Genomic DNA, 25,951 nt, shown 5'->3' with positions numbered 1-25,951 from the left:
AGGTTCGACTAAAATTATACTTCTCATACTGGCAATGTTATTGTATATGCATCTCGATGTAAATGATGTTACGTGTGTTGACACGCATTTTCTTTGTAATACAATGCAGTAGGTGAAGACGGTTTAGCAGATCCTTTATTTTTTTCATGAGGAAATCGGTAAAAATGTCAGATTTTTTTTTTCCTTTTTCTGAGGGGGGGGGGGGAAATCGATTAACCGCAAGAGAATTAAAATCACGGAAACGTTTCTGCTTTATATCACAAAACTATTCAAGTTCACGTACAATGATAATGACATGGAGACAAAGACCTATCGTTATTTACATGTATCACGTGTAATGTTTGTTTTCGTTTGAACAAGTTTATTTTGTAGTATTTTTACATATTTCTACACGTCATTTCTATTTTCGTGCATAACTCCATTACGCACCATCAGACATATGAGACTGTTTTCATGCAAAATAGGGACAAACAATAACTGTTTTAATTTATTCAATATCCGTCTATTAATTAGGTGCTAATAAACTATGTACCGTCTGTTTATTGCAGGATAACCCACGAAATGGATATAACTCAAGTGATGCATCGATTCACACAAAACACAAATAAATACTTCTGTTTTATCTCTTGAAATCAGCTTACTGTGTAGGATACTTTAAAACCACCAACTAGAATGAAAGAAAATTCAGTGCAAATTAACGATCAATTAACGAGCAATTGTCTCAAAAGGGTCCCACGTTAACGTTTTGTGAGTACGCTACTCTTCAACCGATGATGTTTTCATAATGGGAAAAGGTCCACTCACTTAACAAAGTAAGGCCCTGTTATATACGCACATCAAAATCAACATATTGTAACATTTGGACGATACATACTGTATTCGATGTTCCTCAAATGTCCTCTAGAGAATCTACACAGGTTATTACCCTGAAATACTTTTCTTTTATACTGCTATTATGTTTCTGATAAGTGCTTTTTAAATGTACTTATGATACCATATCTGTGCATGTTGTAGAAATCTGTATAACAATATGATTTTATTCTTGTGTGCAAAGATTAAAATATTTCCGTTTTTGGTCTAAGTTTCAACGTTATTAACTCCCGGATCTATAATAGATAAGTCTTTCTTAATTTAAGTATAATTATTTGAGAGATGTGTCTTAAAATATGTTAATGACCGACATATCAATTCAGAGACAAAGCAGAAGCAAACTTGAAGATTTATAGATGGGAGTACGCTCCTTGGAACCCCGGGCTGCGACTATTTTTTTTTTCCCAAGCTGAACTGACACTGAAATAATAACCTCGATTCTGATTGGCTCTCAGCGAGCACATGATATACTTTAGTATTCAACATAGATCCCTCCACACTCTGTCGATTTCAGTATGATCAACCCGAACATATTCAAGATATTCACATTAGCAACTTTCCAAAACTTTTGGTAGGTATATATGAACGAAAGTAAATAGTATTCTTAACAAAATGAAGCAACTATTCCCAACTACTGCGCCCATTATAGGCAGTCCTCGATCCTTTGTTTACTCGCTTGACTCCGCTCTACACAACACATTTAAATCAATGTAGCCTATTTTATTGTGTATAGTATTAAACACAATAAAACACAGTGCATTTCTAAGTGAATACATGCAGCTGATGTACATATGTACTAGGTGTTTGTGTACATTCGGAGTTGCGATACTTTTAGTTTTATAATCATAAACTCAAAATGTAATCAGTCAATGAATCATGATAGGCCTAGTCGAATATGCAGTGGCCATGAAGACGGCGAGCGAGTGTGTGCCAGCCAGTGAGTGTACAAAAAAAAAGGTATTTGTCGATATGTCTGTGTCCTTTGACTTGTTAACTAGTTGTATGTAGCCTTATAACCTATACGTACGGAAACCTATTGGCTCGCTGAGAGCCAATCAGAATCGAGGAAATAATTCCAGTGTCAGTTCAGTTTGAGAAAAAAAATGTATTCGCCGCCGGGCTTCGCCCTTGGACCCAATCAGAGCCTTTAGTCGGGTGTCTGGACAATGAAGGTTTGCGCAAAGGCGCTCGCCATGTGCGCTAGGCGCACTCTCCCCGTCAATGTCATCCATGTTCAGTCATTCATGTTCCAACCTCTCAATTTCTAACTGGGATTGACACCCCTGTGTTATTGTAGTACGTTTTCACAGCAAAACTCGATAACATCAGTTCATCGAAAAGACTTTTGAACATAAATAACGAGTTTTTCACCAGACATTGCAATAAACAGATATATGCCGTATATATATAAATATCATGTTTTTTTCAGTCTCGAACATATGATATTTTACTCGTTTAAAATAACTTTTACTGCGTTTTTATGCGATATTTCATCGGTCCTGCTTTGATAACAAAAACCTTATTTTGTTACATCTGTACTACTCTCTCACTCCTGTATCTGATATCAAGAGTTACCAACTCATCACAAAATGATAATTTATAATGCAATTGCGCTGCAATATTAGGGTTAGGTTTTCACGTAACGAATGATCATCTGTTTTACTCCCGCGTAGACTTACCTAGTTTGCAACATTAGGGATTTAAACCGAAAACCAAAAGTCTTTGCTGCCGTTAATTTATTTAAATTTCAAACATTATCGTCTTGAAAATGGTATTTTTGTTGCGTCGTATTCAATGCATTTAAGAAAATATTACCACTAATTTATAAACAAATAAATAAAAGAAAACATCTGAAGAAGATCCTGCTGGGATCGAAACGTCAGGCCCACGTAATATTACACGTATTTATAAAGTAGAAATATTAATTCTCATCTGTTTATCCTAAAATAATTTCCATTATTGGATAATGCATGTTGGGAAATATAACAATTGATGTTTATTATGCCATAAAATTGATGTAGTACCGTACAGTATTCTCCCAAAATATGATTGACATTGTATTTTGCAGGAAATATGGTTGGAGGAGTGCAAACAGGGAGGAGATAATAACTTTCGTTGGTGATACCTGTAGAGGGAAAGTATCTGAAGGGCAAAAACATTTTCTTGCCGGATAATCATGATTTTCCCTTCTGTGTAAGATGTACCCTCCCTTTATTGTTGAGTCATCAGTTGATGGACGATAAAGTGAGCATTAATATAGAAATATCACGCAGCGACTATGTAAAATAGAATGATACACTGTACAAAAATAAGTATAAGAAATAACTGATCTTTACTTAAACTGGAATTTGTCCACCTGTTTAACACAAGCAAACAAAAATGAAAAATCATGTAGCCTATAGATGATCCTAGATTTCGATTTAAATTATTTTTATATTGTTACTACATCTATTCGAGGATGTTTTCATTGATTAGTCAATTGGTATGCTATTGGGTAGGGTATTGTAAAATGATTCCAGGCCTGTCTACCTCTTGATGTTTCCCTGATCTCTTCGTCTGTCTGCCTTCTCTTCTCTCACTTGAAGGTATGGTGTCTTTGAATATAGACCTTACAAGATCATTGACCCTGTGACATATACACTTCTTGATGGTGAGATGATGTCTCTTCTGAATATGCTTTATATGAATTCAGAAACATTATATCGCCCCCATCTTTGTTTCTCCTGGCGGTAGGGGCAATTATTGCTATTATTTACATTGCAGATATATTGAGCCAAACAAGTATGTAACTAAGCAGCCTCCACCTCCTCCTTCAAGAAAGAAAAAGAAGTCAATAAAGGTAAGGTAGTTTGTCACAAATATTGCACTAGTCTACTGTCGATATAGTCAGCCTTGTAGACAACAGCCTTGTAGACAGTCTTGTACATGTATCTTTACTTAAACTGGAATTTGTCCACCTGTTTAACACAAACAAACAAAAATGAAAAATCATGTAGCCTATAGATGATCCTAGATTTCGATTTAAATTCTTTTTATATTGTTACTACATCTATTCGAGGATGTTTTCATTAATTAGTCAATTGGTATGCTATTGGGTAGGGTATTGTAAAACGATTCCAGGCCTGTCTACCTCTTGATGTTTCCCTGATCTCTTCGTCTGTTATTGCTATTATTTACATTGCAGATATATTGAGCCAAACAGGTATGTAACTAAGCAGCCTCCACCTCCTCCTTCCCCCCAAAAAATAAGTCAATAAAGGTAAGGCAGTTTGACACAAATATTGCACTAGTCTACTGTCGATATAGTCAGCCTTGTAGACAACATTGTACATGTATATGATGCATTGTCCGGAACAAGGGATTGGTGACTGTCAGACTTGAAAAGTCTATACTCATCAGTACTTAACTTTTCAGCGCTTATTTTGGTCTTTTGATAGTAGTTTACAACCTCATATTCCAGTTAAGTGTTGCGCTTTGCTCTTTTCCGGTAGCAAACACTACATTCATTTTGGCTAGCGTTAAGTGAAACATCGTCTTTGACATATTAGGGCTACCAGGTCTTGCTTACCTTGCAGAGATACATTTGTGTTACATGTTAATAACTCCCCCCCACACAATATACACCACCGTCATGGGTAGGCGACCAAGTCAGGAATAATATAAGACAATTGTGTAACTATTGGCCTATACAACGAGTAGGGCTTTATATGCTCATATTGAAATCAGCTTACTTTGTAGGATACTTTATAACCACATACTAGAATGAAAGAAATTCAGCGCAAAACCAACTTAACGGCGTTTGAAAGTCATAGCATTATCGATATTTTATTATACCTAGTTGATTTTGCTGAAGGTCGTAGCGTCATCCGTTAAAATGTATCCAACGTCGGTACATATGGCAACCATAATGTAAACGTTTGTAAGAGAAAATAATAGATTCACGCTGTAAGGGATGCCCTCTGATTGTACCAGAACACAGAGTCAACAATAATGAAAACTCATTACTTTGGGATATACTGCACACACAAAGCAACATGATTATTTACATCATGTCTAGATTGTCTGTTCGGCGCATGCCGGGCTAACGGCATTAACAAAAGGGCGCCATCTAATGTATTACGATGGAGACGGCTGTACTATACAACTTCGGAAGAATAAAACAGACACTGTAGATCAATATTAGATTCAAATGTTGAACGTAACTTATGTGAAATATGCGGTAAATGTTTACAAGCACAAACTTTAACATGTGAAGCGAGAAGTTCCTGATACCAAAGGGACATAAGGAAATATACAGAAATGGGGAAGTTTTCGGTCTGCCAGTTCTGTTAATATTGGGGAATTAACTTATGGCGCAAATTGTACATCATCATTACGGCTTAATAACTCAAGTGACAATGTAAATCAATATCAGTTTATAATTACTCCTACATATTCTTAATTTGTTAAGGCAAAGAGGATTAGAAATAATTATCATAGGTTAAGTGACATTACTCGTTAATTTTAATTATAGTTTGTAACAATCAAAGTGGTCCCAGATGCCAGCAAGAAGCAGATTATCCATAGCGCCCTCATCAAAAACAATGCAAAAGAGACCTATAACACTAAGGAAGGATAGCAAATAAGAAAATACCATTAATTGTTTAATTTAACCATGTTATATATTGTGTGCAGAAATATTGTGCTATCAATGACCACCATAAACGATTAAAAGGGAAGTTAATGTTTCGATTATATTTTGTGACTATCGAAGTTATACATTAATTGCTTAATTGCACTTCGACTACAATAAATATCATTGAAACGGATTAATAATGTATTACCGTTTTACTGGCCCTCATATAAAGATTCAAGTCACTTCTTAATTCAATGGGGGAATTTTAAAGGTGAATATTTTTTATTTGTACAATGCTGCCTTAAGAGCTACTAAATCGGACCTAACTTAAAACGGAATATCACGGAGAATAAGTGTTTATAAATTTCATTTGGTGAAGGGGAAGCTGGGGTGCTACCAGTGGCGTAGAGAGATTTTTGAGCCCGGTTGCAAGAGTAGAACATTGCGCCCACCCCCCCCCCCCACACTACTGAAAGAAAAATAAATTGCGCACGAAGCGTGCGAACATATTTAATGATACTTTTCAGGCAAGTCGCCACAGTCTCTCACCCCCCACCCTACTAAATCAAATTGAACTACCACGCCTATGATATTTCCACCTTTCGAAAGTTAATGCCTTGGAAGAGTATATTGAAATACCCGTGACATTTCCGTGACATGTTGTCATTACAGAACACAGAACAGAAACAAACAAAAAAGAAGAGAAAACGGTCGAAATGAACAGAAAATAAAATCACAATCTGTATTCAGTAACTGTATTCAGTTCAGATTCTTATTAGTAACTGGAATATATGCATGCCTTACGAGATACATCAATTTCGTAATGTTTTTCTAAAATGTGCATATTTTTTTACGATAATTCTCTCATTTCAGGGCCCCCTCAACCCGGCGCCCGTGCGCGTGCCCTTCCTTGATCCCCCTAGCTACGCCACTGGGCGCTATATCAGCATCAGCTCCAATTACCCCACGGCAACTCCCCTTCGAAGTTTATAACATGCGTAAATTCGCCTCTGGCCCTTCACCGATGTTTAGCCCCTGAACTTTTCAGGGGAATTTGAATTCCTCTTCCCACTGTCTTGTACGTCAATGGCGAGGGAATGCCGAGTCATGTGAACTTCGCGAGGTATAACTTTAATTGACATTTCATTCGTTGAAATCCTGGGCACGACACTGTTGTGAATGTTAACTTCATTTTGTTTGCATAAACAATGCATTCGCTAATAATGACAGATACGTCTAACTTGCAAAACAGTCTCATATTACTAACTTATCCTTTCTCGCTTACGATGTTTGTCTCTTTACAGTCTGTTGACTTGGTTGAACATTTGTTTTCTCAATTTGATTTGTCCAAATTACCATAATAGGGGTGCTTTAGTGTCAACGTACAGTGACGTCAAAAAGAAGTATTAAGCTTGTTTAAGCTCAATTATATGGGAGTATTTTTCGGCATCCGTAGTTTAGTGAGTGCATGTGACTGTACATGTGAACAGAACGTCGCTTTATAGTATTATACTCATTGTTATAGTCTATGTTATAGACAATGATGTTTGGCTCACACAATGCATCAGGAAAGTAACATGGAAGCAACTATCTACATGTCTTTTCGAGTTTTTCTTATCTTTAACATGGCCCATGCTGTGATTCCAGCTGCTGTACTTAATTACCGAAAAGCGGTTAATGGATCTGTTTTGCTTAATGCTTGTCACACTTGGGAAAACAACTCCCTTGATTGGAAATTTCAAAACGCATTACTTTTTTTTGAACATCTATTATTGCGTCCTGAATTTAATGAAAGTTTGCACTTGTTTCAAAATAAGTCATTATTCATCCAGCCGATCTCGTTGCTGAATATTGGAAAGTACGAATGCATCAAGAACCACGAGACTTTGCAAACGTACTTCTTAGACGTGGAAGGTTTGTAACAGTTTTGTGTTGTCACGTATGTCACTAAGGCTACCACAAATCACGTTTTTCCTTTCTTTCTTGAGGCAGAGAGGATGGGAGCGGTTGGGGGGTTGCTGGTTTTCCATCAACCAGGTATAACATATTGCCAAATGAGAAAAAAAATAGTCAATCATTCGTTTGTTTCGTGCCATAGTTAAACGTTATATTAAGTGTCTAGTTGTATGTCCTTAACATATTGTCTCTCTTTTAAAATCGTTTCTTGCCACAACCAGTTCCACCGACTTTATCTGTTACTGTAGACGGGCATTCTTACCATGATAATGGAGATACGTTTTACATACCTTACAATACAACCATATCTGTATCATGTTACGCTACTGGTAGCAGACCTCCAGTAAATATTTCCATTACGGTGGACAATGTAGAAATATCACCATCAGATAGCAACACTACAACCAATGCAATTTTGAACGGCAGCACTTTTGATTCAAGGATGAGGTTTTCACTGCAAACAACCGAAGAAACAGGAAATATTTCGTGTCATAGTAGCAGTTTAAGCTACTTCCCAGAACAACGGTTGGATGTTACCTACTCAACTTATGGTAAGAAAATTATATTAATAACGAAACTATATAACGTTGAAACATTGCATGGACCTTTTCGATGAAATAATTAGCAAATTAAAAACCGGTTTCTTTTGTAACTACAGACGTCCTATATTATGGTCAATGTCAAGACACATCGCGCTAAACACGAACTGTCGATTTTTTTTATATATACGTGTACATGAAAATGGGTATCGTTTGCCACGCATTTGATGATACGTTAACATAATTCCTGGTATAAGTCTTCAACTTTAGAAGTTGCTGATGGTTTTTAGTTGGTTTTTATTTCAACAAAAATCATACAGTCGTGTGAACATATTCTTATTTTGCGCCTGTGATATGATCTTTCAGAGTGGAACACCAATTTCGGTTAAAATATAATTTCATTAAAAAAGAAAACATGATCATATATTAACAGCTCTACAAGTTAGATGACAGATTAGTTCTGTTTTTTCTTTTAGGCATCGTTACAAATAATGCAGGTCTTTTTTTTCTATTGACGGAATACAAATATAGAGTATATCAGAGTAAACAGCTTACATTAAAAGCAAATATTAAGAGCTAAAATAGTATATCCTCTTTGAAAATAACTAATATGTCTACTACTAGATGATGTTTAAATTCAGAGTTATTGTCTTTTATATATATCATCAGTATTTCTTGTCCACCTTCCTTTGTATTAGTTATGTAGTTGTTGTTATCATGAAACAGACTACATTATCTGCAAGTCAGTTAGATTTTCATGCCCTAGTGTTTCGGATATTTCGTATATAAATTAAAATAAGTTGAAAGACTGTTTAGGGACGATGTTGCACCTTACCATTTTAATGATTAAAAAAGAAGGCATATTTAAAGAAAAAAAATCTTTCGAGATGCATTTATGCAATTAAAATACTTATATTTCACAGCAAATAACGCGTACAAAGCCCTTAAAGTTAGAAAGCTTCATTTTATCGTATGCTTCGACGACTCGGAGTTACATGCGTTTCGTTTAGTTTACATTTAATAGTTAGGGTGATGAGTGCAGTTTGCGAACGTTTCATTCTTAATGCAGACTCTATAATTGCACACACAGTTAAGTGGTCTTGGGACAATGGATCAATATATTTCTTCCTTTTAATGTATCTATCGGTGTGTTGGACCATTCACAAATGTATCGTTAGGGGGTAAGCTTAGTTCACGTCCGTCGGTGATTTTCAACAAACTGGTATATTAGACTGACGTTTCAACATGACATGAGACGAAAGCTTAATTCGACATGTCTAATACTAAATTCATTTATATTGGTTTTCATTTAGCTTTCGGTAAATAAATAAAAAATAACAAACTTGATAAGAACCAGGGTGCATCATGCAAATAATTCATATCAATACACTGTTACCAGACTTGAGTGCAACATGCCATATATTATAATAAAGTATATTAGCTGATGCTATGGGTTAGTGCGACAAGTTGAATTTTCCAAAGCAAAGGGCATCATCTGAATGCAAATCCATATCGTGATTGTATACTAAATTAAATTGTTTTAAAATATAACCTTTATTGTGTCCTTAATTTCACCTAGTAATCGACTGATCGTTTCAGAAGCTTCGCTAACGTAAACAGTTTGTCTAAATGATGACTCCTGTAAAGATAAATTTACAGTGATAATTTCCTCATTACCTTACGTCATTATCCGTGCAAGGAAGCATTAACAAGCAATTCAAGATCAAGTTGAAACAATTACAACATAAAATGTGCAAGTTATATCCAGCAAAACTACTGGCTCGATTGAGGGTGATTTTGTTGAGTAAATGCGTATAACTGTATTGTTTTTTGTTGTAAATATAATCATTTATCTCCCGTAGGGTGCACTTAACCTAATATAATTTCCACCAAATATTAAAGACACTTTATTGTTAAACAAAAATTTAACATAATAACAAGCTTCATCTAAATGATCTCACGAAGAACCCCAGTTATATGCATCCAACGTATAAGCTATATACATAACATGTGGTTGCAAGAGGGACGCTAAGGGGGGGGGTGGGGGTGAGAATCATCGTGTACTATCTTGACAACATCGACGCAAGTTGTCAAACTTGGAACAAATGATTTTCCTTTGTCGAATCCTCTCAGAAATAACATAGTCACTAAATAATTGTATTTTACTTTTTTTTGCATTTACGCAGTTCCACCAATGATGTCACTGAAGATTAACGAATTTCCACTCAATCAATCTTACTTCTGGGTTCCCCAGTACAGACGAACGGTTATAACGTGCTTTGCTTGGAACGCAAGGCCGAATGTGAACCTTTCCTGGTTAATAAATGATCGCGATAGAATCTATACACAGAAAAATGTGACAGAAGGTGATACAAAACTATACAATTCACAATCTCTTCTGGATTATATACCAACACAATACATTGAAACGATTTCCTGCTATGGCAATAATGTGATATCATCAGAGTACCATGTAGGAGTGTCACTGTATACTTATGGTAAGCAAACAGCTTAAATTATCGTAGCACGCCAATGATAAAATCATAACCTTGCAAATGTATTTCGTACACACCAATTAATAGATCACAGCATCAAGTGGCATATAGCAGTTCAAAAATTCGGTTAAGACAAATCATTATAGTAAGTGTTCAAGAATATCAGAGTAAATATACGAACACGAAGAATTAATCTAAAAGAACGTTCACATCTTTTCTTATTAACCGTACCCTCTAATCTTTTCCGGAGACCAGACTTTATTAACAGTCATGAATGATTTGCAAATAAACTCGATACCCAAATGTAAGTAGCAACTGATGGCATCAAATCTATGAATCGATTTCACTAACCTGACGAATTGATACTTTTGAAAGCCGTAGATTCTAAAATTATGTATTCCATTGAATCATATCCTTTTGTTTATCCAATTTCTTGTAAGTCCTTATGTCTAACCAGCAATTTAAATGACAGTTGAAAAAAATACATCTTGAAATTTGCAAGTATAAGCAGCAAAACTACTGGCTAGATTAAGGGTGGTTATGCTGAGTACGTGTGTATATCAGTATTGTTATTGTTGTGAATAGATGAATTAAACTCACGTAGGTGTGCTTTATTTAATATGATTTCCACCATATATTACAGAAAATTCATCAAAATTTTTAAACAAAATATGAACACAATAACAAGCCTTATCTGAGTTATCCCAAGAGGAATCTAAGTTATATATTCAACGTAGCTAAGCTACTTAACATGTGTTAGTAGGAGGGGCGTTAATCGGGTGGGGGGGGGGGGTGAGAGTCATCGTGTACCATTTTGACAAGAGCAAAGTTGTCAAACTTGAAAGAAATGGTCATCTTCGTCAAATCCCTCACAGAAATTACATAGTCACTAGGTAATTGTATTTAACTTTTTTGTTATTTACGCAGTACCTCCAAGGATGTCACTGAAGATCAACGAATTTCCACTTAATCAATCTTACGTCTGGGTTCCCCAGTATGAACTAATGGTGATAACATGCTTTGCTTGGGAAGCAAGGCCAAAGATGAACCTTTCCTGGGTTATAAATAATCGCGATAGGATTTATACAAAAACTAATGTTACAGAAGGTGATACTCAAATATATAATTCAAAATCTCTGCTGCATTATAGACCAACACAAGAAAATGAAAAGATTTCCTGCTATGGCAATAGTGTGACATCATCAGAGTATCATGTGGGAGTGTCACTCTATACCTACGGTAAGTTAACAGCATCGTGTATCACAGCACACTAGGAAGCAAACTGATAGAAACCAAATATTGTTAAATGTAATTCCCGCAACGTGTACATTTTAGCGCATATATAAGTCGGTATTACAAAAATGTTTTACAGGTATTTTATTTCTTTTTATAGCGTAAAAAATGGTGCATTTGATTATAGTTAGTAAGATTTCCCTGTTCAATGTTATCCTCCTTGACTGTAAAAATATCGCTCTTCCAGTTTAAAGTGCACAATAATCAAATACAATATACAATTCTAGTATTCATTCAACATTAAACAAGCTTAGATTTCTTAAATAGCATCTTAAGGTATGTCTGATAAAGCTAATCGATACCTAATATATGTCACAACTGCATGTGTATTTCTTCTGTTGATATAAGTTTTCCCACAGCTTTACATTACTTTGAATGGAGAAAGAACCGATAAGAAGTATGTTTCTGCTGGAGAGAATTTGACTGTCATTTGTCATGCGGATGGAGCAAGACCTACAGCAGTGTTATCATTTAATGACCGCAATGAAGTTGTGACTGAAATGACCCCGACCACAAATGCGTCCAGAAGAATAACGTTTGTTTTGATAAATCCGCTGAAAGAAGAGAATGTTACATGTACGAGTACACAACGACGAGACAGTGAACGTGATCTCAAAACAAGTGTCACGGTGACCGTTACTCTGTCTGGTAAGCAAACAAAGCCTTCCACTACGTTATGTAGACATATATGTCATTCTTAAACGTTGTTACAACTGAGTCTTAAAGTAGACAGTCTGCGCTTCTAGTAAGACGCTAGATGACGAGCCTATGGATTGAATGTAAATCTTCTGGGAACTTGGGAAAAACAAAATCCTAAAAAATTAAACTTACGGAACGTTTCAACATTATAAACATAATTTAATGTGGGATATCAAAGAATGTTAAAAGTTCGGCTTTCTGTTTCCCAGTTCTGCATTTCGTAAGGTGTCTATTTAAGCTTTGGTTTTTTAAGCATGCATTTATGTAGAATGTTAGCTTTCATCTTCATATGTTTTATTCCAGAAAACAAAAACAAAAACCTAACAGTGTTTATAACATTTCCCTATGTATCCCTTTTTCAAGAAATAAAAAATATGTGTCAAATTGGGTGACACTGAATATCATATGTCCTTAAGTCAGTCACTTCAGTTGATGAACCTCAAGTGATTAACTTATCTTATGATGTGGTAAGAATTACACCCTTAGAATTATAACAGTATTTTTTTAACTCTCTACAGCATATCAAAGTTAATATTGTTCCGTATCCTTCAATAAGATTTTGAGTGACGAAAATAGTTAAACATATTTTCTTCTCTTACAGACGAGTCGACAACTCAACCAACACTTTCAGGATTGGATATCATGAGTAATTTATGCTAAGGCTAAAGAGCTCTCAAAATATCTAGTGATGATCAATAACTTTAATGCTTTGAATTTATTTATTCTAATCTCATATATTAATATAGTTTGGTTTGTTTCTTTGTTACAATATTTCGCAATGTTGTTTCGTTATGAAATGATCATTGAGTAATCATGTAATTTTAATAGAATGCTTACTACAAAGTATAAAGTGAGATCAACTTACAGTGAAAATTAACTATTACAGAGTTTCGTTTCTTCTAATTCTTGCTTGAAAATAACCAGCTACAGAGTATCATCATTTTTTTTTTCTCCAACCGGTCTCAATTTTCCTTCAGATAGGTCAACGACAGAACCCCACACCTCAGGACCGCAATCTTCAGGTTTTCTTCCATCAAGCTATTTATTTAATGCTAATAGATTAATTCACGATGGTAGATCTGTAGCAACAATGATGCAGAGGGGAATTTATTATTGAACTCTCTAGTATTGATACTATTTTTTTCTAATTTATATTATCACACTTTTCTTAGATCCATAGTTATTCTTGGAATATACGGAAATAGGAGTTAAACGAACCTCTGACGTCATTCAAAGTTACTTTACTTAGACTTGAGTAGGCACTAACATGTGAAACTAGTTGAATGTCCATTTACAAAACATGTCCATGATTGTATTTAATGATGTTAATTGGTATTTCACCTGTAAAGTATCCATATATAACATGTTTCAATAAATTGTTAAGATAATTGGTAAAGTCTCAACTTTCTTTCAGGATTTGGCTATCTTCAATGGATCATACTGAGTATTGCTATTCTGTTAACTTGTTTCTTGTTTGTCTGCATCTATAAGATAACAATGAAGATCAGAGGTAAGTTAAGTGGCTTACAATTGGTCTGGTATGCTATGCTATGAGATAATCATGAACACAAACATTATGGTTGTGCGAACTTTACTATCAAGAGAACCAATTTGAAGTAGACTTACGAAGTATCCAGGGTGATTGTAAATAATGATAACTGGTTTGTAGGCATGTTCAATATAAAATGTTTTAATGCTGGTTTTCAGATCCCTTCAGTCTCCAATATATGGTAGAATAATTTTGGAATTAACACGATATTTCCATATTTTCTGCAGCTTCGATGTCTTTTAATTTGTCAACGTAAGACTTTCATTTTCGCTTTTTTTGTATTGTTGTTTATATACTTGTAAACTCTCGACTTTTTTACATTAACATTTGCTTGGTATTGACTTCAAAATGACATACTCAGCAACAAAGAATCAGACTTTAGAATAATGGTCGTCATTGGTTGGTTATACAATGACTTTCTAGTTTGCTCTTTAGCCTGATTTATTTTTGTAGGTTACTATAGTCTTATCCTCTTAGCTGTTTTATCTGTATATTGTATGTCGTATATTTTTGAGTTTGCATCTTTTGGTTTCTTAGCCTGGTTTTTCTGTTGATGACTTTCTTTTTACTGTACAGCGCTTCGAGATTTTTGGGAGGCGCTATATAAGTAGTATTTATTATTATTATTAGTATTATTATTACTTAGAGTGGTCACGTAAGTTATGGTATATGTTATGACGACTACATGTCCATCCAGTCTATGTCTCTGTAAAATGAATATTGCCCTAAAATAAGGTCGCATGGATGCAGGGTTAACTTGGTGTGTACTTTGTAATACATATTTATTTAGGTATTAGACTCATTTTTTAAATGTTCAAACCTGCAAGCTTTTCTAAACAAAGGCTTTTGGTTTGGAAATTAAAACTGCAGATAAGAAACGTTTAAAGATAACAAAAGTTTAACTGAATGTTATTAATTTAGAGATGCAGATACGACCCTCGGTGGTTCAACTCAACTGCAACTCAACACTTTGCCGGCTGAACAATCACGTAAGTTAAAAAAAACGTCTTAAATCACTATTATAAATCATATACATATCGTTTGTAGTTGGAATCTTTTTAACTACTACATTTCTGTCTTTACTTTAGTTTTACAGAATCCGTTACAAGGGAGTCTAAAAAACAAACAGAAGTAAGGACTAATAAACTAAAGGCCAAACACAATCAATGATGTTAAGAATATACATTGTAGATCTCCTTGGCTGAACTCAGAAAGCCCAAAGCTGCGTTTATGGTTTAAATATTTTCATGAAAGGTGTTTAGTTATTCATTTGACTGCATGCATAAAATGTTAACCTTTATTTGTTATGATATAATATGTCAACGATATTGTTTGAATTACCAAGGGATAACTCTAATTGTGTATAACGTAAACGTTTAATCGTGCTCAATACTTTTTTATCATGTAAATGAGTTTCTTTAATTATCTTTCGAGTAGTCGAGGGCATCTCAGATAATTATAACTAGCTTTGTTACTGTCTTCTTTGATGCGGAAAAGGTAGGTGATCGACAGTTTCACTTTTGTTGTTTGATTTCACTTCAGATCAGATCTTCCAAGTATTCCGATCGACGAAAGCAATTCCATCCACTCTAGCGGCAGTGAAAGCAGTAAGTTGGTTTTATCTTAATATGTCAATTGAGGCACAGTGCATAACTTAATGATAAATGCTAACATATTATTGTATTGTTATCGTTAAATGTATTTGAATACATGATATTATAAATAGCATGAAAAACAACATCATTTAAGGTGACATACGTCTATTGTGTACATATACTTATATTATATTTCCTTTATGCGCAATATTGAGATCGTCCAACAGCTGACTCTGCCTGTAGATAGTATAAGGTCACATTATAAAGATGTGTACTGTATGACCTGTATATTATGAAAACGTATATTCCTTATAATATATACTGTCACCGTGTTACCTATAAAACATGTATGGAGTTTTCTTAATAATCATGTAAAACCTTAACTTGTGTTTTCTTACGTCTGCTTCTGCTTTACAGATTATTACTCTGCGGCAGAGGACAGAGGGACAAAGGACAGAATATTTACTGAGAGTGAGTTCTGCATCTTATTAGCTATAAAGGTCGGAACAATATACAATAGATGGATGGGTACTATAAGAATGTCCAGTGACGTCAACAAATGCGCGGTTCTGACGACAATCACAGGTAGGTCGCAGCATGATTGTTGGTACCCTTTATGTTCACCCATGTGCTTCAAGGGTAAAAATTTTAACGAAAACCTTCCGCTTGTGTTAAAAAATAGCGCTTAGGAAAGGAAACAGCGACTTGAAATGTCTCATTCATTTTTTTTAATTGTAAGTCAATTACCTTACAGAGAAATGTGCCTTCCTTGCTAAAAGCATATATGACCGGTACACTGTTGTGTTTATTACCCCATTTTTCTGCATTAGAGGGAATAACGAAGAAAAAAATTATCCATTGGAATTCATTTGTGAAACGAACACTTGATCTACCTACGACCGATCGTCTTACGAGAATTGAGGGAATAGCAGTCGACAAAAGTGAGCTATTCTTTCATCACGTACATTCATACATTACACATCCATACTGGTACAAAACTAACATCATGTTTTTTGTTGATATAACGCAAGGATTATTTCGATGTAGTCAATTACAATGCCAGCCAAACGCAGAACCCCATAAACTAATCATTTACTAAGTCTGGAATTTAGTAATGTTTTAAGAGGCATTGTCTAGGACTATTCTATACTTGTTAATTCACCAATTGTGTAATCATCATGCCATAATTAAAGCAACATAAACTTAAAAGCAATCTTCAACAATCAGTGAAGGGCATAATCGGATAATTGATGGTATTCATCGTACTCATTGCAGTTACGAATAGGAATGCCTCTTTTCCTGGCGTATACATAAATATTCAATGGAAACATATAAACGTATCATCGAGCTGCAAGAAGTATTATCATCAATCCTATATCATACTAGTAGGATTTTTATTCTTACAGCCAATCTTTACCTCGTTACTGAACATAGTGTATGTGAGACTTTGGAAAGCCGCCTTACATTTGACCCGAGTTCACATAGCAGTCCATTTTTAGTACTGGATGTAATGAAACATATCACTGCCATTGTGGAAGGAATAGAATGTTTGCAGTCGTTTGGGGTGAGTCGGTGGTACAAGCATGTATCAATACTAATGTTGCTTATTAGTTGTTGTTTTTCCAACAACAAAAAATGAATAATTATGATCATTACTATTGAAAGTATTTATAGATTACGCTACACCTGTGTTAGTGTGACAACCGGGTAACCAAAAATTCAACAAACAGAATCAATAACAACTTGCCACATGAAATTTGAATACAAAAAATGCATAAGTTATCATTGTGAACCGAATCATATAATCTCTTGATAATTATTGTTGACGGCAACAATCGAACCGCTTTTCATAATAGTTAATAGAAATTTAATAAATTGCTCCCTGATCACATCAAGCCGGCCTTGTTCAATTTGTAATAGTTTATTTGTTTGAAGTTATTACTTGTGTTTTATGTTAGCTTTGAAAGATTCGATATCAGAGTTTTCCTTACATAGTTGATTCTATTATTTTCAACAGTTTTTGCATCCAGGGTTATCGACTAAGAAGATTCTATACACAAAGGAAGGCATCTGTAAATTATATGATTTCTGCCTTGCTGAAGATGCGTCAAAGATAGTAACTATAAAGAAAACACAGGTGATTATTCATCCAGAACCAATTTTGAACGTCTAATGTATGCATAGCAATAGATTTTATTTAACATTATTTTGATGAAACTAATTCACCTCATTCATTAAACAAGCTTGCATGTTATTACATAAAATATCACCAAACAAAACGTTTGCTTACTTAATATTTCTGTCCAATGATGAAAAATATATATAACTGCAAGTCACATGTTTATTAATGATGAAAAGGGCACAATTTCTTTCTTGGTTGTCTCTGATTATTCACTGTGGTTTCCATATGTTCTAAAAATAAGAACAAAATAAAAGTAAAGAAGATAAAAAATAAATGTTTCATTCTCAGTTGTTTTTTGTAAATAAACCATGTTGCCAATATGTACGAAAAAGTCAGTCATAGTTGTAGTTTTTAAAGGTCAACTATGTAGAATTTTCGATGAACATAAAATACCACCACTGTGCATGTATGTAAGTGTATGTAATACTTAACATTGCTGTATTTAACTTTACCAATTTCGAACGTTTAACACGTAAACATGGAAAGAAAATACAGCTTTTTCGGCAACCCATTTCAGACATTCCTGAAACATTCCTACAACATTAGGTGACCATATGACGCTATATTTGGTATACAGCACTCAGAACAACACTTTTAGTCTGTTAAGTTGTATACTTATGCTGCCAAAAACTGCAACGATATTACTACCTTTTCCCCAATATGCCACAATTCTGTATTGTTGGAGATGGCAGTTATACATCAGCCAACAAAAGCATCAGAGTAGAAGAACCGACCTAAAACGCCGTAGACTTTGGATCAAGTTTGTGAGATCCTCTCGGAAAGATTTTTCAGCACCCGGAATAAATCATGCCCATCAGTCCAATTGCATGACCTTGTTTATGTGTGTGCCGCAAATATCTCATTCTGCGAAACATACTTTCGACAGCTGTGGCGGACATAGCTAATTGGAAATTGACCCTTTCAAGTCTCCTCGTAAACACGCCCTGGACGTCTTTAAATGTAACATTATATCACGCAATTGACAGTATACTATTTACTTTTTGAGATGACCGTATGTAGAACGTGTATAGACCGTGTATCTAGATAGATACACAGGGGCGTATCCAGGATTTTCCAATAGGGGGGGCGCCAGGCATGAATGATCGCCGTCCTGGGGGATGGGTCTAAGGGGAGGGGGTGTACAATTTTTGCTTTCAAAGAAGGGCTGAAATGCCAAATGGTGTCATATGCATGGGCGGCGATCCGTACTTCCGAGTGGGGGCGGGGGATATGACCTTGTTGACTATCTAAGCGTAGCGCCACCATGAGTTGGCGCGAAGCGTACAAGAAGATTTTGGGATTAACAATCCCTCTAGATGGCCGGAAACGGCACTTCCCGAGGTTTCCAAGCGGCATATACCCAACTTTAAAATAGGGATGTCATGTCCGAAATATCTCATAATCAGGATCCAAAATAATTTTTTTTTTAATTTCGGGTGTTATTTTGGGAAAATTGCCCCTGTCAATCTTGCTTCAGGCGCAACGTTAGAATGTTCGAGAGCTCTGTTATATTATTCGATGAAGAAAATGGCCTCATGCAGGCTATTATAGGCCTATACACATGCAATACACAATTACACATAGTTACATTCCTAGGTACCGATTGCTAGGGCATCCAGGTGAAACGTGTATTAAGCATTACCCTGGTTACATGAGATTCTCAGCTGTTCGAGGGAACATGTACGTGTGTAGGCCTACTATAGGGCCTATATGAATACTATGAGGGTGCATATATGTACTATATCAATACCGTGGGCGCAATAATACATTTTGTTGTTATAGGGCCAATGAAGCCTACAGTCAACTATTTTTGCTTTATAAAGACGCTTTATTTGAAAAGATCGCACTGCGTTTATGGTAGGCGAGAAATGAAGCTAAAAAAGAGCCGTACATTAACGAAGATGCATAAATGTAGGCATGAAAATATTCTTATCCCTGGCATTTGGTGGGGGGGGGGGGGTATGGTGCATTACATCCCCTCCACCCATTTCCATGGGGGGATATATCCCCCCTCCACCCAGGATCGCCGCCCATGGCCATATGTGATCCATTTTTCGACCTTAATAATAAGCAACATTTCCAGTAAATATGGACACAAAATGCACAATTTAGTATGGCTGGCATGTCATTTAGTGTTTATAGTGATAATACAAACACAATTACCATCTATGTTTCTAAAACTATTATGCCGCCGAACTTCGCCAGAACCTTTTTTTGGCAAACAAAAAATAAAGCATACGGGAGGGGGGGGGGTTGAGCGATCACCGACATCTCACATAAAGGTCGTCATCAATTTTTTTTTTTTTTTTTTTTTTGCTAAACTTTTTTCTTTTTTGGTGACGGCCAATAGGGGGGGCGCGCGCCTGTTGCGCCCCCCCTGGATACGCCCCTGGATACATATGTAATATTGTCCGTTTTGTTTGTTGTGGCATCTGTATGGTCCAAGGAGTGGATAAAACGGTACTATCTAGCAATCGGACGTTTTATTTCGTAAGTAACTGTGTTGTGATTGTAGGATGTTAGTGATCAAGGCCTGTTTTAACTAGAATTAACTCTATGGAATTGCATAAAGTCCCGGTAGTATTTCGCCCAGGATTGAACGTGAAACGTGGATTTGGATATTCACTGCTAAAGTTGGTTGATGGACGGGATACTTGTTTCTGTGTTTGTAGTTTTGGATATTAAAACGAGTAACTAAAGGGCTATGTTCAACTGAAGCTTAGTCATGCATATGCTACCCTGGCAGATTCGGGCAAGCGTCTCCTCGTAATTGTTCGATTATGTTTAGTGTTTTTTTGGGGTAATCGCGCATTCTTCTGTTCAGTTTGCGGTATCTTGCGATCAACTTGTATTAAGGAATCGGCAAGCTGCTTGCATGCTCTACAGTATATTGTATCTTACGTACCTATTGACGCTCCGCTATGTAAAAAATGCCTCCATTTGAGTAGAAATTTTGCATATAACATAATCAATTTCACTCTGTCTGCTTAAAATTGTCTTAAAACTAGTTGTTAACATTCATGTATTCTTGTTTTGAGCTAGCAGCTTTCCAAACGCTCGAAATTGTAAGCCAAATACAGTACCATTGTTTCCTATCTGTGTATATACAGTACATATATCAGCGTTTGATTATCGCGGTATACCTAATATGACGTCACACGGTGACCAGAGGCTCCTTTTGGGTAATTCTCTGTTTTCAGACATTCCAGAGGTACATGTCACGTGACTACCCAAAATGTCATCTTTCGTGGTCGTTTTTTGATGGTGTATAGAAGGTTTTCGGAGATTTTGTTTTACACATGTTGATTATGGATATGTTAACTCCCAAATTAATGGAAAATTCCCCAAAAATTGTGTTTCCATAGTTGGTGTTTACAATTCTTTTTTTTGCCAGATGAATACTGTCTCTTTCAATCAGTTTCCACCAGAATCTTTCTTCCGTAATGAATATTCTGCAGAGAGTGATGTATGGTCCACAGCTGTAGTAATATGGGAGATATTATCAATGGGTAAATAAAGTATACACATGTATTATGTGTATGAGCCTAATCCATATATATGGTCGTTATCATAGTATAGTGTTGCTAACATTTGTGTATGTTAGGAAGACGAATATTGAAAAACCAGATTCGATTAAGGTAGCATGACGTATGAAAGTAGCAATTTTGGAAAGTTGCTTTGCTTGTATTTTTAAAGTGTCATGGCTGATTTTAAGGCTATCGATATTAAAATCGTTGAGAAATCGACCTATAACCTGTCACTTAATCTAGAAAGCAACGTTTATGTTTCTAGTTTCTTAATACGCAAAATAATGTGGCTTAAACTAAAATAGCCATACTTTCATGAAAGGTGTATCGTTTTAGTTCCATGCGTTTTAAAGTACACAAATGTATTGAACCAAAGTTTTGTTTTCCCTTTTTGATAGAAAAATGTTGTTAGATACAACACACTAGTTCATTGTAAGGGATATTCTCTGAAAAATAGCATTTATGATTATTTTTTTTTCTCGAATATTTCCCAAAGGAGACTCTCCGTTTCCAGTTGATGAAGATATAAAACCCGGTCAAGATGTTAAAGCACCGACGTTAAATTGGCCTCAGAGATACTTTCAACTGAGGTATCCTTTATCTACTAAATTGACTAAATACCATGGCAATCGTTAATCATTTATTCATTTAATATACATTATGTGAACCATCGCAGTAATTCACATAAATATATCATGGAAAAAAGATCATTATATTTTTCATCGAGACTAGTAATGAAAAAAAATAACGATACAAAAATCCTGCACTAAGGTCGTATTTTAACAAATGTTAATGTGTTCACATGAGCACTGGTGAGAGATAAACAACCTCACAAAAAAAACACACAAAAAAAAAACGCATGATCCGGTTCTGCCAAAATCTTGTCAGAACTCTACGTGATGATATGGTATATTAATAATTAGGAAAATTAGGACTAGATATATAAATGAGAGAACTTAATTCTCATCTCACACCGTAATAGTGGGTGTAAACATTTAACCCATTACATTGAATACCTTTCTTTAGTATTACACATTCTGAAAGTTATATACGATAACCTTAGATCGTTTCGCAAAATATGTTATATATAAGGTTGATAACAATTTCACTGTTGCCTTAGAGAAATAGTGTGTACCAAGATGAACCAATGAATATATCATTCTGTATTTTCGTTTGACAGGAACTTGGTATTATTTGATTGTTGGAGTCAAACATGTTCTCTTAGACCTTCAATTCATCATCTTAAAGAATCATTCAAAGCAGTAAGTGAAATCGTTTCCTAAGTTATGCATTTATTTCAGATGAACAGAAAAACAAACAATGTACATTTTATTTTATAATGTTACACATGAAAAAAAGAATGTGAATTTTGCTACGTTACCGTTAAAGCCAATCTAATGCCAACCAGCTTAAGTTAATATGTTAATTCTTGTCTCGAACACCAAACTATGTGTTTAACTTGTTTCTTGGGAATTCGAAAATGAAACTTACAACGTGCCAATTATTTGTAAGTCATTAGAGACTCTCATAACTAAGAAACAACTTTTTTTTTATCTAATCATAAGTATCCACATGTAATTTTTTTTGTGTTCACAGATTTTTGAAACTCTAATAGAAAACAGTTTCTATGAGATACCACTTTCCGAATCATACATGCCAATGGGTGGAACTGCTAATTAAAATTAAATTGAAGGAATCACCGAACGAAGATAGATGAACAGTATCAGATGGTAGCAGAACAATTCGGACAACTACCGATAACCCATATATGCACATAGAGGATATTCATAACTTCAATTCTAGTTAAAAACAGAAAGCACAATGTGGAGCTCCTTGCAATTGATAGAGAAATTTATTTGCAACTGGAGGCGAAAATCAAACAGAATGATAATTACGTCAGTCTCGTTTGAACAGTGCGAATTGATATACTTGTTAACTGTTATACTTATATTGGCTAGTTATTTTCAATTGATAGTGCTGACAACCCGTCTTAGCTATTACTACAATGCACTAGTCAACGTAAATTGTGTTATTTTATGTTTTGTCTATGACTGTGATTACATTTTTTTTGAATTTGTGTCTCAATGGATAAACCTGCTAAACTATCCCTTCTATAAATATGAGGAAGTAAGCAATAACACAATATATCTCAACACGCTACCGTTTCCGGCGGCTTTACCCACTGACCCAGACCAGTGGTTTCAAATATTCCCATTTAAATTGATTCCGTGCGTTCTGAAGAGGGAAATATTAAAAAAAACTGTTTATTTTTAGAAAAAAAAATAACTTACTTTAATCTGCTTACCTGACTAACCATGCAAAAAATGAGGATTCACCTAGCCAAGTTGAGCTAAAACGTTGACTCATGATTTAAACAAACCAATGAGAGAATACATGGCAATGCATTACGAAAAAAAGCCATATTATTACGAATAACCGCTGATCGTCGATGTGACTAGCAGTCTAGTGACAACAGTAATAAATTTGCAAAATCTAGCCTATGGTTACTTATTAATATTACACTTGATATCACATACCTCCGATCATCTTCACAAGACCTCTCTGACTAGGCCTAATAGCATAACTTTATTGGACTAGGCCTCTGACTATGGTACTAATATTATATTAAGAACTAGGCTACTAACAGCTAGCTCAAGTTCCAATCGTTCGATCAAACTGATCGAAGGAATACTAACTCACTATCTTTATTGTATATTCAATTCAGCATTCTCCCCACCATAGTCCAATGTTATGAAAATAGTTGTCCGGTAATAAAACATAGTTTGGAGAAGCTATACGTCGAGAAGAAAAAAAGCGGTGTCACTATGTATAAGTACAGTACTACTACTACTACTAACAAGATCTTGCATATGTACAGTATGCATACCATACCAACGTTTGCATAAATATGATGTTACAACCATGGAACTAGGTAAATACATAAATACAGACCATGAGACGCTCAGCGACCACATATGTGGGTGACAACCGCAAGGGCTTGTGGGTTACAATTTCACGGCGGGTGGCTTCCAATTCAACAGTGTAACAAATTTAAAGAATATTAAACTAAAATTGCAGAAGTATTCGTTACACCAGTGACACTGGCACTGTGTAGTTTAGAATGTTTATTGCTAATCTCACATGTAGGCGTAGTCAATCCATTATTATGTGAACCGTTTGCGACATTTTACCGTTTTTACGCCGTTTCTGCTAGTATTAACAACAATCAATGTCATTTGCGGTCAATAAATGACATTTTATATATGAAAACATATATAATATGATGAAAATATATATATGATAATTATAATGAAAACAAATAAAAGATGAGTTGGAATATCATCTGATGTTTTATTTCCTCTACTGTACGCACTTGAAATTGAATATGGGTTTTTGTGCTTGAAAATTAGTATCACAAAAAAATATATTCCTGAAAAAGGAAAATGTCTCAGCTGAGGTGCCCATGATCCCCACCAGTGCTTGGTATACATCCTTCCAAAAACTAAATTTTTCAATTTGAATATATATTTCATTGCTTTCCGTGTATTAGGAGGGCGTTGTGGTCAAGTGGTTAAGGCAGTGGACTTGTGATCTAAGGATTACAGGTTCGAGCCCTGGCCAGATCATTGCGTTGTGTCCTTGTGCAAGGCGCTTTATCTCCATTGCCTCTCTTCACCCAGGTGTATAAATGGGGACCTGCGAGGTAACTTGTAAATATAGTTGCGTGCGCCGGTTTGTGGCTGCACCCTATGGGAAGTCCCCCGGGGGACACGTGGTTGTGGTGCACTGTGGTGCCCCAGGAGAGATTGATTGAATTGTGCACACTTTGGTGTGTAGGTGTGACAAGTTACCAATGACCAGGGGTTAAGTTGTAAAGTCGTGTGAGGAGGCATTAGCCTCATACAAGACTGTAAACCTTCAACTTTTTTTTATTAAGTTTGGCATACACGTTTTGTTTCCTTCAAACATAAAAGTTGGATGTATCTTTAGCCATGTACATGTCGTTAGATCTCTTTTTCTGTAATAAGATCGTTGGGTGCAAACTTCAATAAAAAGAATAACAGAAAATACAAGGAAAAATAAAACAAAATAACTTCATAACAAAAATTGACAAACGTAGCACGATACTGTGTTGGATTGACAACAATTCCAATAAGGAAACGTATTACTTGAAAATATTAAGAGATAATCCACACGTTGCATCAAGTTAAACTACAGCGCATGAAAGTTACTTCGTTTGACAAGCATTTGGCCTTTACGAATTTTGTATCGGTTGTATCCTGAAAAACAAACATATCTTGTGTATTAGTTGACAGATGTATCTACGTAAATTAATTGCATACTCCCTGTATATATATTAAGCAAAATAAGACGTGTTAATGAAATAGAAGTATTTAGTTTTAGTGAATTAATTCAATGTTCAGATTGAATTTTAAGAATTAAATGAGTAATCATAAAATACGAGCTAGAACAGAGTTATCCTTCAATGTTAACGAAAAGGGGGCTACAAATGGAAAAAGTCCTGATAGGAGATATATAGGTGTTAACACTTAAATGTGTATAGCTGCACTTTGGTAGCACGTTCTAGATAAAGATATACATACAAATTGTGAGGCACATGTTCTTCAGAC

General features: G+C 35.2%; 1 protein-coding gene across 5 annotated transcripts; it reads left to right on the top strand.

Annotated features, from left to right (window-relative positions):
• The first annotated feature begins 7,007 nt into the window (after positions 1-7,007).
• Positions 7,008-24,662, top strand: LOC139982941 (uncharacterized). 5 transcript variants are annotated; one of them, XM_071996154.1, is made up of 20 exons: positions 7,008-7,399; positions 7,663-7,992; positions 10,167-10,478; positions 11,403-11,714; positions 12,117-12,416; positions 13,069-13,113; positions 13,445-13,489; positions 13,882-13,977; positions 14,244-14,268; positions 14,938-15,005; positions 15,105-15,147; positions 15,559-15,623; positions 16,029-16,196; positions 16,442-16,552; positions 17,018-17,175; positions 17,629-17,748; positions 21,188-21,302; positions 21,817-21,910; positions 22,501-22,582; positions 22,917-24,662. In XM_071996154.1, exons 1-20 carry the CDS (start codon positions 7,045-7,047, stop codon positions 22,998-23,000), a joined length of 2,928 nt encoding a protein of 975 aa, XP_071852255.1. In that variant the 5' UTR covers positions 7,008-7,044; the 3' UTR covers positions 23,001-24,662. The 5 variants fall into 5 exon arrangements, with proteins under 5 accessions (XP_071852255.1, XP_071852257.1, XP_071852256.1 ...); XM_071996156.1 differs by lacking the exon at positions 13,445-13,489; XM_071996155.1 differs by lacking the exon at positions 14,244-14,268 and having other exon boundaries at positions 14,940-15,005.
• Positions 24,663-25,951: the final 1,289 nt, after the last annotated feature.

The sequence above is a fragment of the Apostichopus japonicus genome, chromosome 16 (genome assembly GCF_037975245.1).
Source record: "Apostichopus japonicus isolate 1M-3 chromosome 16, ASM3797524v1, whole genome shotgun sequence".
NCBI classification, from domain to species: Eukaryota; Metazoa; Echinodermata; class Holothuroidea; order Aspidochirotida; family Stichopodidae; genus Apostichopus; species Apostichopus japonicus.
Note: the sequence above shows the minus strand (reverse complement) of the source record. Positions and strands in the feature narration are given on the sequence as shown.

Coding starts and splice junctions, on each gene's coding strand:
- LOC139982941 (XM_071996154.1), top strand. CDS start 7,045: ATGCATCAGGAAAGTAACATGGAAGCAACTATCTACATGTCTTTTCGA. Junction 7,400..7,662: donor GTACTTCTTAGACGTGGAAG/GTTTGTAACAGT, acceptor TGCCACAACCAG/TTCCACCGACTTTATCTGTT. Junction 12,417..13,068: donor GGTGACCGTTACTCTGTCTG/GTAAGCAAACAA, acceptor CTTCTCTTACAG/ACGAGTCGACAACTCAACCA.